This window comes from Diorhabda carinulata, chromosome 1 (genome assembly GCF_026250575.1).
Source record: "Diorhabda carinulata isolate Delta chromosome 1, icDioCari1.1, whole genome shotgun sequence".
NCBI lineage: Eukaryota > Metazoa > Arthropoda > Insecta > Coleoptera > Chrysomelidae > Diorhabda > Diorhabda carinulata.
The window spans coordinates 20312092-20326164 of record NC_079460.1 but is presented as its reverse complement, the minus strand read 5'-3'; the positions used below and the strand labels follow the sequence as shown (position 1 = coordinate 20326164).

General features: G+C 32.2%; 1 protein-coding gene across 1 annotated transcript in view; it reads right to left on the bottom strand.

The window, feature by feature from the left end:
- Window positions 1-1085: 1085 nt before the first annotated feature.
- LOC130891582 (PAS domain-containing protein cky-1) overlaps window positions 1086-14073 on the bottom strand; it is a 225044-nt gene continuing 212056 nt past the window's right edge. Inside the window, exons 6-8 of the mRNA XM_057796413.1 lie at window positions 9359-9543; window positions 5569-5675; window positions 1086-2430 (exon numbers count right to left, since the gene is read on the bottom strand). Coding sequence (XP_057652396.1) covers window positions 1499-2430; window positions 5569-5675; window positions 9359-9543 — 1224 coding nt within the window. The 3' untranslated portion in view covers window positions 1086-1498. The remainder of the gene's footprint in view (window positions 2431-5568; window positions 5676-9358; window positions 9544-14073) is intronic.

The following is a 14073-nucleotide window of genomic DNA, read 5'->3' as shown; positions in this document are numbered from 1 at the left end:
ACGTTCATTTAAAAAACAGATATTAATAATTTTCGAATTGTTTCGATGATTATATATAGCCTTTTATTGCTAGCACCGAATACAGAAATCGAAAGATAATATGTATTGAAACATTGAAATAAATTTACCATTTTCTACAATAAACACATTTTCTTATTCCTTATCAGATGACATTGAGGTTCCACTTTTTATTTGTGGTATATTATGGTACCACTGACTTGGACCAATAACAATGCCGCGTCGCGCTTCGCCCAGGATGTTATTAGACTTTGATACTTACTTCACAGTAGCATTACACTTTTCGATAACCAAATAATTGACCTTTGTTCTCTGAGGACGATAACTTTGCTATCGAAACGCGCGTCAAATAGCGTGAGTATGACATTTGGAAGTAAACAGTGTGTTGAGCATTCATTTTTAACCAAATTGGGTTACTTCTAGATAATGTCTCGATATCGGATATTTACAGTTTGTTTTTATATCTGTGTTTTGGAAAAGTCCATTGAGAATACCAAAGACGTTTATTCTGATATAATTATGAATAAATAGCAGTCTTATTTTCGAAATACCCTGTGAAAAAATTCGAGTTTTGGACGTATATTTTGTCATTTCACGTCTCACATTACAATAAAAGTTTAATATACAAATAATAATAATTAATACAATTAAGTGAAATATATCTATTTTACTTTTTTTATACAGGGATGGTATTTCAAACAGATATATTTATTACCCTGTCATTCCTTAACATTTTATTGTACATACTGCAGGTTTATGTATACATAGTGCATCAAATATCCAGTTAATACTCGTATTCCGTAATATACACCAGTACCATTGCCAGTGGTAATGGTAATGAGTCATGATTCAACGCCATGTGGTACTGCTCAGAAAAGTTTGACGTAAAAAAACATAGATAACGTTTATATAGGGAGTGAACTGGTTATAATTAGAATAATCAGAATCTTTGTTTCAAAACTGACACGATTTATTGTTGTAGTAGCTAACATCTCCACGCTTTATTTAGATTGTAGTTCTAAACTTAATACCCATGGAACTACTAGTGAAAAAACATGACAGTTATTTCGAATATGGCGCCGATATATGAAGTAAAATATTTTGGAACAAATAATTAATCTATGGCATCATTACCACTGGCCAGGTTAATAGTGGAAGTTTTGAAATGCTCAGCTCAGCTCTAATTTAGAAATAATCATATAACATTTTAACTAGTAAATAATCGTTTTTATTCCTGTTATTAATTAAAAAAAAATATTTGTAAGGCTAATTCGATTGACACATTGTATGCTTATACTATTGAGATCCTGTTAATTCTTTGTACTTAAACATTAGTAAGTACTACCAAATAGTGGACGGAACAGGACAATTATCATTTGTATACATTAAAAACAAAATTTAAAATTCAACTAGTCTAACAATAAATAAAATAAACCTAAATTGTATTGCACGAAGCAAAATTTTACTATTTATCACAAGGTTAAGGCGTGTTCCTATCACCGGACTCTGACCTTCCTGGACCGTGGCTCCTCTTTGGTGGAGGCTGAAGAGGGAAGAGTCTATGTTCACTCGGCCAATATATTGGCCTATCCCCGTCTTCTAACGATGCTACTGATGCCATTGATGGTACGTATTGTTCTGGCATCCAGTCAAAAGAAAAAGCACTAGCTTGGGTACTTGGAGTAGCTGTAGGAGTTGGTGGAGTACTACCTATGTATGGACTTAGTTCTTGGTGACATAAATCTGGAACTTTTTGTAAGGTATCGGACCAAGGTGGACTAGGATTCCATTGATCCATTAATTCACTAGGGTCGACTTTAAGCAGGGTTCTTGGCCTTTCTGTCAAATGTGATATCACTAAAAGGCCACTACTACCCCCCTCGTTGTCTGTAATCTCATGATCTGCAACTTCTAATTGTAAATTCCGTAATTCTTTGGGTTTTCTTTTACTGTACGAATAATCTACTGGTTCTGAATCAGCCCGTCGATGATGGTGATGGTGTTGGTTGTGATGTGCATGCGTGGCTGCCGGATGATGCGTTAAATGCGTTTGTAACGTATTAGGCATTGCGGTTATATGCGTATAGCCAGTCGTGTCATGTGCTGTGGCATATTCAGGAGTTGGTGTATGCTCAGGATAGTACAGCAAACGTGAAGATGGACCTACGTCGTAAGTGAGACCATATTGCAGTTTATTCTGTACTGAGTAATAATGATAAAGCCAACTATTCGTTTTCATAACAGCTGCTTCCGCTTCACTAAGTACTTGGTTAGTACATACAATTACGGGTTGCTGATTACTTTCAGAGCTGTCCTTAACTTGTAGGACGCAGTGCATCCAAATCCATTCGCCTGTGCGTCTTTGGAACTGGGCCAGTAAGATGCAAGAACGTTCTTGTTCCGATTGGGTAACTATAATTAATATATTATAATGATAGCCGAAAAAATATTTAGATTAAATAAGATTTATTGAAGACTTTTTTATGTTTTGAATAATTGATATTAAGAGAAATAGTTAGACTATTTGCAGATCTATTAAAATGAGAGACTAATCTAAAGAAGATGTAAAAGAGAACAATCACGTGACACAAATAGAAAACTTTGTTCAAACTAAACAAACAGATCAAAATAATATAAAGTTTCACTTAAAACCTCAATACATTATTATATATCGCAACGTATTGAAATTTTTTGATGTTATATCTGTGCCATAAATATTCTGTCTAGAATTATCAGGATAAAACCAATATGAAGTTTGCAAGTCATATTTTCACGTGATTTATTATCTTGCCTACATTGTACACTATTTAGAATTCCAGTTTATACCGTAATTAAAAAAATCAGAGAACCGATTTTGAATCGTTATTTTTTATTACATGTATGTGCGTGCTTTGTGATCATGCGAGTTTCCAGGGTAATTATTCTATTTGAAGGCGTTTATAAAGTGAACTCATTTTTTTCTCTATCATTCGAAATTGAGTAATTAGAACCTTTACAACTCAAAATGTGTCTTTGAACATGTAATTGGTCGTATTTCAATTCCAGGAATCATATACATCAAGTTAATATTACCTTTATTTTGAGTATATTAAAATGGAAATTATTCTGATATATTGGATTTCAATGAAGGTTGATATGTTTTACTTATGTCTTTATACGAAGGTTGCCTTTTAAGTTGTTGCAATCGAAAAATAGATGGTGTTAATGACTTGTGGTAGCACTGTATCAGTGAACATTGACGTTTGTTATTGCGAATGTGAAGCAATTGGCAATTTAAAAATTGACTGAGTTGTTGATAGTGAACGTTTAAAAGAAGCAAAAATAGAAATCACCCGTGAAGGCTTAAGTTGGAAGATTATTTATGATTATGAAAAAGGCTTTACTCAAAAATCATGTATAGAATCGCTTTGTGCAATCAGAGAAGACTGTTTACAAATGGTTTGCAGAATTTCGTCATGGTCGTGAGTACGTCAAAGATAAATGTCGACAAGGTTGGCCAAAATCGGTTGTACTTCCGTGAAACATCGATGCTTGCACAACATGATTAAAGAAGATCGACATATCATTATAAACAGATGGAGGCGTCTCTTATGGCCGATCCACACTCGCACGCGAATCGCAGGTTAGCTCCTGGCTCACAGTAAGCACGTCTTGTAATTTTCTCAATCAAAGTTTATTTGTAGTAAGTATGGACAGTGAAAACACTACAGCAGGTACTTTACTACTTTGCGCTTTGACAATTCATAGTTACATCGTCCGTGGCAATTGCTATTGAGCGACTGAGCAACCCGCGAATGTGGATTCTTGTCGTGTGCTTCATTCCTGCGAGTCCTTTATCGCGGGACAGAAATCGACAATTTTCGGGGAGCCGCGAAAAAATGCGATTTGAATAAAACTTTTACTGAACCAGTTTCTTTAAACTTTTTTACTAATTTTCTGACAGTAGATCTTGTTATGGGATTTCGGTAAGGATATAAATTATTAAAGATATTACACGTTTCATGTTGACTTCTACCCTATCACCATATCCTAATATGGTGATCAATTCGTTCTTTTTCAGATAAACGATCCATTGTGACTTTCAATAAACTTCAACAATCATAATTTATTGAAACGTCAAATTTGTTTTCATAGCAGTTATATCTACCTAAATAAAACATTAGATGAAAAATAATAAGTAGTTCTGAAGGATTTCGAGAAGATAAAAATATCACAAGACCCTTGTACACAAAAATTTATAAAAATCGTGAAAGCCGTTTCTGCGATAATTGTGGCGTTCCATACATAAAACTCACTCTGTATATTCACAAACTGTAAGTTTCTCATCAATATGAAGTTAATATTATTCAATACACACCTTTTTATCATGTTTTAACTAAATTATCTTTTATATAATTATTTAAAATGAAACAGTTGATGTGAGTATTTATTTTTTCTTATTTAAAACAAGATATCTCACCACTAACATCAATACTGTCAGGCAAGCTATCATTCCCAGTTTATTGTGACAATTTTCGAGATTGTATTGATAGAATTTGAATAGCCCTGTACTACTCAGCGTGCTCGTGATTTTCTGAATATACGCCGAGCATACAATAGGCCCTAAATTCAATTCTGACAAATATTATGAGTCCATTTATTTGGTGGTAAGCATCGTACTATTGGTTTTATCTTTGTGTTTCTATCTAACACAGAATTATTTATCGATATTGGTTTCTGCTTCTGAAATTTCGTTTTAAGAATACATACAAGGGTTCAATCTTTCTATAGGGAAATCGATTTGATAGATGTGAAATAAATGCACAGATCGAAATAATTTTTTTTTCGAAACTTTGTATAAAAGTTTAAAAAAAATTAAATATTCTGCTGCCTAAGATGAATATAACGATAACATAACAAGTGTTTTTTTTATGAAATTTACAAAATGTTTTTTATAAATCGTCTCAAATATAATAGATCTGCTCAAAGCAAAGTTGCCAACTTCTTTGAAAATCAAAAACATTTGAACGTTCAATAAAAATGTCATCTACTCAATCCCCAAATAAAAAAAAAAAAACAATAAAAATGGATAGTTAGGAGACGGATTGAACCAGCATCTCCAGCGAATGGTTCTTACTATTTATTGGAATAAATAAATTGATTTCGGAAATAGTATAAATTGCAATTTGGTTTCGAAGCTGTAATATATTGATTTATCAACATTATTTAGTATCAATCAAATAAGATCAATAATGATCAGGTTACCTAACAAAACCAACAGAATAATTTGTTTTTGAGAGAGCTGGTCCCTCCAAAAGATGATTAGAAACCTTCCAGTATATAGCTCAATACAATATTGAATGACGTTGAAAGAAAAAACGAATATTTAGTTTGAAAAATTAACCGTTCCAATATATTTCCATACGGTCTATAAATTCTTATCAACGGTTATTACAAAACATAAAAACGAGAGACTAAAACAAGCAACTACTCTCCACTTCTACATACAATTACAAAATACATACCTCCCAAGTGAAGTGGGGGCATTTATACGATTTTAAAAATACTTACTGAGTCGATGTTTGGTTTGGGCCTCACGCGTGCATTCCCAGTGCAGCAGCCGGTACCAGGACACCCCCTGCAGATCAGAGCGCGGAAAGCCCAGGTAGAATTCGCCGCTGAAACACAAGTGTAACAGTTGTCGTGATTTACGGCATTGGATGTCACCGGCTCTCCCGCGACCCCATGACCTGCACCGCCCCGCCATCACGAGCAGACTTTGATTTATAGCACGAGCGAACAAAGCCCCATAGCACACCGGAGTCTACCTCATAGCGCACCTACCAGTGCCGTACAACTGCATAGTAGCACTTTCTTTTCACACTGAGTTAAAACTAATGAATTTTGCTGATATATGGTTTGATTTTAAGGCTCTCTTAATTATTCATTGCTTTTTTAACATATACTACCCGTGACGTTTCGACCTAATTTCGGTTTTTATCAAAATATGTTGTGACATTGACAACTTGTATTATTATGTCAATCAATAGATCACTTATCGCATAAATATAGAAAACTCTGTTTTAACAATACTAAAAATGGAATTTTTAAAATATTTTTCTCTTTCAATACCTCAGTTAAATAGATTAAATTAACCTTTATTATAGATTATTATAGATGTATTATTAAACAAGATAATTCTGGTCATAGTTCAAGGAATTAATCTCCCATCTAAACTAAAATACCATGTAATAAGTATGCAATTACACACAACTAAATTACGTATTCTATATGAAAATTATTAGTTTGCTTCATTTCGTTTCCACAGGCAAGAAAATTAATTAAATTTCATGGAAAAGAAAGGTATATTAATTCTACAAATATGACTATTAACTGACAAATGGAAAAGGCTCAAAATCAAGCCTCAAAAGATGTATTTGTTCAAAATATATTAATTTCAACATTGAAATTATAGTGATTATTTCAACTAATTATTGTGAGCTTTTTTAATCAAAATAGGATATTGAAAATGAACAAAATTTGGTCTTCAGTACCAAAAAATAGTTTGGCAAGATTGCATATTCTCTCACAAATAAACAACAAAGAAAAGAGGAGAAAATTTACAGTTACAATGAAATTTCTAAAACAGAATTATGAATTTCCTTGAAAAATAGATTTCGGTGTTACTGTGAAAAAAATTGGATTGAGGGTATATTTTTTGTAATATGACAAATAAGGATAAAAAAGTCTTAGTATGGTTAGTTTGAATGAAAATGTGGTTTGGCAAATTCTTCCGAACAAACAAATGCCCGTTTTTCAATAAAAGTGCTTTCTCTGGCGACCTCCACCTCAGAATTATTTGAACGACAAATTTGATTTTTTCGTGCAACCCACGTTTGTTTTGGGTGTTTTCGTGAGTGAATTTGGAGTGATTCGATTACTTCAATAATGGTAAGGATAAATTGATAAGTCTTGAATCAAAAACAGGTGTTTCTGCGTCAAGAAATACGGAAACTATCTAACAGAGATATTGCTTGGCAAAAAAGGCAGAAAGTTGCCACTCAACAATACCAGTAAGAACAATTTTTTATTTTGTTTGGTAGTTTACATAATTATTTACATCCTGAAACACTCGAAAACTTTTCCGGTTGGTTTTGGAATTCTTGAAATAACATTTGTCTTCTCTATTGAAAAGTAACTGGTTGACATTCTCAATTTTTGCACCATGTAACAACAATAATTTCAAAAAAATTCAATACGCATAAAAAACTTGTGTTTGAAGATTGTAGAAAAGTTATATCAAATTTGGTAACAGTAGCACATATATTAAGGAAAAGTGGTAAAAGAAGTGCCTTTAAATGTGGAACTTCAACTATTTGACGAGAGCCACGAAATCATTTAGAGGACTGTTATTTTTGTGAACGTAAACGGTTTAAACATTAAATTTCGAGTTGAATGATATATCCAAATACTAGTTTTGTTGAACGTGGAGTACATAGAAGAGCACTACTAAGGTTTCTGGAAGAGATAGAAAAAGATAGAGATTTGTTTGATAGAATTTGGTAGGATGAGGAACATTTTTATAGGAGGAGGGTTTGTTGGGGTCCTGATATGGGAATTACTCCCCTGCAGGGCTGGGGTTGTGCTGGTTGCGTGGGGTTGTGTTAGCTAATTGTTCTGGAGGAGGAAAAGCGAAGATTTAGGATTTTCGGAGAGAAGAAAACGAAAAGAGAGCTTGCAACTGAAAACGATTTTTTGAAAAATTTTTTGTTTATTTTAAATTTAAAAGGGGACGGGCGGGTACAGCTGCGGCTGCGTTATTCCCTTTCTTCGGCTAGGTAGCAAAGAAACCGCAGAAAACCTGCAACACCGACGAGGGTTTCTGAGATGCGAATATGATGTCTTACTATTGGTGTCTGAAATATCATTTTCACAAGTCTACGCATCAGAGATGACGATTAAAATGAAATTATTCAGAATTGAATGATTAGTTTCCTTAACAGTTTTCTTAGTAAATACATTTTTATTCCTATATAGTTGAAATTCACAAACTAGAACTATCTAATTTTTTTGTTCAAAACAACATATATCGTGGGCTTACTGCAATAACCCGTTATTTACAACATTTATAGCATTTAGATAATTGAGTTTTAAAGTTTCCATTCACTCTGAAAAACTGGTAAATGAATTCAAAAACTTTCTATTTGGAATTTGAAATATGGTTATACTTTTACTATGGTTCATATTAATATGAATAGAAAAACATGATAATATAGAAACAAAAATAACAAAACAAAGCATTAAATGGACAGGAAAGGTTTTTAGCAGAATAAAAAGTCAGTAAAATTGCAAAGAAGAATGTCTCCTTTTTTGCACATCCGCAATGAATTATTTTTTTTTCTTCTGCGTTATAGGTATTTTTGAGATTTATTTCTTGATAATCCTTTGGACGCCAAAAACATAAATGTCTTTAAAATCTGCAGAATGTTCGTACTTATATTGCATTACTCCTGGCCTGTTTTTTTCGTACCTAAAACATTTCGCTTTTAACCAATTGATTGTTTCTCCTTCAGTATTCTATTTCTATTCTTCATTATATTTTGGGATAAATCTGTCAAATCTCTAGAATCTGGAAAATAGCAATTGGAAAACTTTATCAGCAGAACTCTTTTTGTTTCTTAGGCGATTGGCTCTTACTTCGCTTTAATGACTTAAAACGATTTTTGCTGTTTAATTTGTAGTGGCTACTAGCCACATTTTATACAGTCAAAACTTGGTAAGATACCTTACAGTGTTCAGTTATTATACCAAAAAGATTAAGTTCTATTGCTGCATATATCCGCAATTTGATATTCACAAGCAAAATCCTTTAAAATATTTTATCATTGGATGTGTAAGAACCGGTAAAAATACTTAAGAGTATTTTCAGTGTTTAAAAATATTGCCTTTTGGACTTAAAGGATACGGTATGCTATGATCACAGCATTAAACAATTTTATGGAATTAAATGGTTTTTTCAGAACATTCAAAATTAATTGTATTTTTAGTTGAAAATTTAATATAACTGGTCTTAACGGCTTTTTGAAGTAAGCCCACGATATGTAGTCTGCAACTAGTGATCAATCCTGTTTCAAAACTATTGACGCAACGCAATTTTCTTATTACTTTATTTTTTTAAGAGTTACTCGTCAGCAGATAATCGTAATTTCAACTAAATATTTTTCTTGTAGAAAAAGTTTATGTATGAATATTTTTAAGTGAAGAATTTCTACGGCACTGGTGGTTTAAAACAATAGATGAAAAAAGGAAATACGGAACTCCGATCAGCCGATATGCTTACATATATAGATAAATGACTTACTTGGTATCGATATGGATAAACCGCATGTCCATGGAATGAATGGATGTAAATACGTTGGTGGCACCCTGAACGACACACTCTCTGGTTTCAGGCATTGCAACTGGGGTACACGTAGCTAAAAATACTGGTTCGTTGCGGCTACATAGTGGTAGAAAGGAAAGATACCTTCCTTGAACTAATACTACCTGAAACATTAATAAAAACAAATCATTCTTTTTGCTAATAATAATAATTTTTAAATGATAATAAAGAAACGCATCTCTAATGATTTTTTTAATAATTATGAGGAGAAGTTCTAAGACTAGTGTTAACAAATTATATTGACTGAAATTCCTTTGTATTACTAATGTGAATTTTACTAAGAATTATTTCAACATTTGGCTAAAGAACAATTTTATAAAATCTTCAGTGTGGACGAAAATATGGTCAAAACCAAACAATTTTTATCGAACAACTGTATTATCACGATATTGTCAAAGCTGACGTTTTTTTCTTTCTACAGGGTGCTTCAAAAAAGGTGATCTCGTCCTAGGATAGATAGAAAACGGTTTGCTCAGAAAAAAATTTTTGTAACGTACTCGTACACACGTTTTTCACGATTTTTCCATAACTACTAGCAACACTGGAATGAAATTTTATACGAATATGTTTTGGAAGCTGATAAATCCAATATATTTGTTTTTATGTCTGACTCTTATATTTAATTAAAAAATAAAATAAGTTTTATAACCTAAAACCCGAATAAGTCTACAAAATGAGGCATAAGCATAGAAGTTTTGGCTGACTCAGAAACTGTATACAATAAAAATCATTCGTAAGGATATACCTGATCACATCAAGAAACCAAAATCCAGTAAAAATGAATCAATCACTTATAAAAAGGGAGAAACGATGATATAGTCCTGGACAGATAAAAGGGTGGTTACTCTGTTAGGCACCAGTGATAGCGCTGGATTCATTACAAAAACATAATTGGTATTAGGAGGTGAATAACAAAATGTGGAAAAGTCAAAAATTGTTGTTAACTACACGACTTCAATGGGTGGTGTAGGAAAATGTTCCTATTTGGGATTGGAGATTTCTGTCATGAATGCATAAATTTTATATACGTGTGTGAAAAAAGCAAGTACAAAAAACCACTGTTCCATTTGAAGTTCGTCAAGAGATTAATTGATGAACTCTTAGGTGAGTTCCGCGAAGATAGATCAAGACCTTCCACACATGAAACAAGACTGGACAAATGACTGCAGATATTGCGAAAAGGCAAGAAAAGAGATTGACAGGAAAAAAGACAAAGAAGCGAAACTTCGTAATATTGTGATACTTGCCTCGGTAAACCGCATACATATGGGTAATTGTTTCGAAAGATATCACAATTTATGGAATTTTAAACCTAAAATTTATGTTTTTCTTCTATTTACTTAGTTAGGATATGTTTCTTCATAAGATAGCTAAGAAATAAATGTTTTGTTTCATTGCAACGACTCCGTTTTTGTTCTACATTATGGGTACGAACTAATATAGTGCTGGAGGTATTGGTATCCTCATCATTTGTAACCCGAAATTCTCCCTTTTTTATGGGGGTTAACCATAGGGTGATTAGACACGATTTTTTTTAAAAACACAATATTGTCCTCGTAGGGAAAACAAAATCTTTTGAATTCGGACACCGTGTGCAAATAATAAATGAAAAAATATACAGTATGTCCACGACGAGTTAAAACTATCTGTATATGGCAAAATACTTATAGTAAAATCATGAAAATTCTACGTTTAGGTTTTCGGATACGATATTTTTAACTAAAATATTTTCAAAGATGGCCAACTTCCGGTTCTACCTGAAATCTATGTAAAATTTAAGTATACTTTTGTTATACTTTTTGAGATATTAATTTTTTTGGAAAAAATTTGACTGTTGCAGACATAAATTTTTGCACGAGGGTGTTTTATTACAGTCGGTCATCTTTGAAAATATTTTAGTTAAAAAGTATTTTGCCATATTTAGATTGTTTAACTCGTCGTGGGATATCATGTATAAGCAAGCACCGGGAGTTTGATTATGTATTGCATCCAATATTCTTTTGTCACCATTTCTGAAAACGCAGGAGTTATATATAGAACTAGCCATTGAGTAAAGAAAAAAAAGAACTATAGAGCCACTTTTAATAAAATTAATGCCTTCCTTTATTAAAAGATGGCGATTTATTGAAAACACTCTATTGATGACGCCACGTGCGCGTGCGTACCAGTCCAATATTTCACAAATAAAGTCAACTTCATTTAAATCTCCGTTCTGATAATTCCCTATTCACTCTTATCAGTATTTTGTTCTCTTCACGCATAGTTAATATGTTTTAAGTATCTGTTGGTTCTCCAACTCTTAATCTTGAATGTTACCACCCGGTATATCATGACATACGTGATATGTAAAGTAAGTGGAGGCGCAATCGTGGTAGTACCACTAGTAGTGTATGTTATGACGCCTACTGGCTGGATAATAAACAGCAATAGACCGGGAATCGAATAGGCATAAGCAATAGGGAATGCAGAATCCGCACTGGCGACAAGGTTATGGAAATTATTCTCTCATTGGAATGCCAACAACGCTAATGTTTAACCATAGTGTCGCAGATAGTGAAAATAATCTCAGCGAAAAACTATACAGTGTAAATTTCGAAGAATGGTTTCGATTAAACTAATTTTTATATAATGAAAAACGTATACAGCATTAAAGAATGAAGAAGTGCAAACATTGAAAAACCTCTTTATGTAACTTATGATCTTTTGATTGTTTTTTTGTGCCAATTACCAACGCTGTCGAGACACGTTAAACTTTAAGAAAAAAATAAGATTATGGTTATTTATTCCTGTTCAAATATAAATTGTAAGAAAAATAAAGAGAAACAAGCTAAATTGGTGTGAAAATATTCTTAAAATAAGATCAGATTTATAAAGAAAAGTGACAGAAGCAGGAGAGGCCAAATAAAGAAGATAGACGACATTGGGTACAATAGGAATCTGATTCTTTCTCCTATATCTGAAGAGACAGAAGGAGAAAAGAAGAAGAAATTCTCGTGATTTGTTTTTTCCCATATTTTTATAATAAATCAAGCTACAATTATGTGGTTTTTGCATCTAAAATTTCAATTCAATATTCTATGGAAAACTAAAAATTTATACAGGGTTTATTTCAAATAGGTTATTTTGAAGGAACGATGCACCCCGTATATTTCTAATCGACTTATGCGTATGGTTATTCGTAAAATTGAACTTATATTCAACATATTTTTTTGTAAGCCTAGCATAAATTGAAATTAGTAAGTTACCTCACTTTATGACTACACTCTATATATAGTCGGTCTAAGTCGCAAATCTCGTAGCTCCTTAGCATCAAATTTTACAGTAAACACAAAAAACTTAACGATAAAAAAGTGAATGAAGACTTGACCTGTTTTTAGGATTGAAATAGTGACCAGATATAAAATTTCGGAAAAATAACTGAAGAAAAACAGTGCAAGTAAATTAATACGGAGTTCGATTAGTTTCAAACAAAATGGTGGCTTGAAATTGCGAGGTTTTTTATTTAGACTTTTTAATTGTAGCATATATAATTATTTTTTTATTATCTCCTCAATTAATTGGAATTCATCTGTTTGTTTTCCATATTCTAATTATTTGGTGTGAATTTATATGTATGTATACTACCATTCGGTAATAAATATTCATGTAAGTATAAGTAAGTAAAACTCGCATGAACATCCAAGTGTGATGTATAGGACAAGCAAACTTGTTTCATACAATATGAGTAAATTCTCTTCAATTTATTCGTTGAAAAATGTAAGCCTCGTATACTTTAATAATTCGTGCAATCTGACGTCGGCTTGCTATATTTGGTTGACATTTTCTTATAAGTACTACACGGAATATAAACGTTACTATCTTCATTTTATAATTAATTTGAATACCTATAACCTCACAATGTTTTACTTTTACATTTCATTAACTTGTAGTAGATCCCACGGTCTAAACCGAACCAAACGTAGATGATGTTAAGTTACTACAACTAATGGCCGTTCCAGTTTCATCTCATTCTAAAAGATCTTGTTCAACGGTGTATTCTCGAGGAATGTATAAATAGACCACCCAGTACCATTTATCAGCGCTAACCATAAACTAAACAATAAATGGTTGTGGAAATGGGTCAGTAGTCACTTCGAAATGGTGTGTATGGGTTTAATCGTTTGAATAGGGTCGTTTATGTGTATAGTGTCATCAATTTGTAAGGAGTGTTTATTATTAAAGGCGTTTATATATATATATATTTGCAGTTTTTTTTATTTATACACAACATTGCTTACAAAATCAGTGGAATTTTATTATTGTACACTACCACAAACTAACAAGAATACGAAAAATGACACAAGAGTTATTTTATTCATCTTATTAACTGTTTTTGTTTACCACAGATTAAGAGTACACAGTTTGTGTTTTATTGGACATTTATAAATTAATATTGACTACAGAGGAGTGTGAAAAAAGAAATGGAAATAACATTCTGTAAAGTCGAAGAGGCTGCAAAAAATTATGGATTAAGAATAAACCTAGAAAAAACATAGTATATGGTGCTAATACCAAATGAAATTGGTAAAAAAAAGATGAAAGCGGAAAAAACAAAAAATATAAGGTAAAAAAAGTTTGTGGATTCGAATACTTAT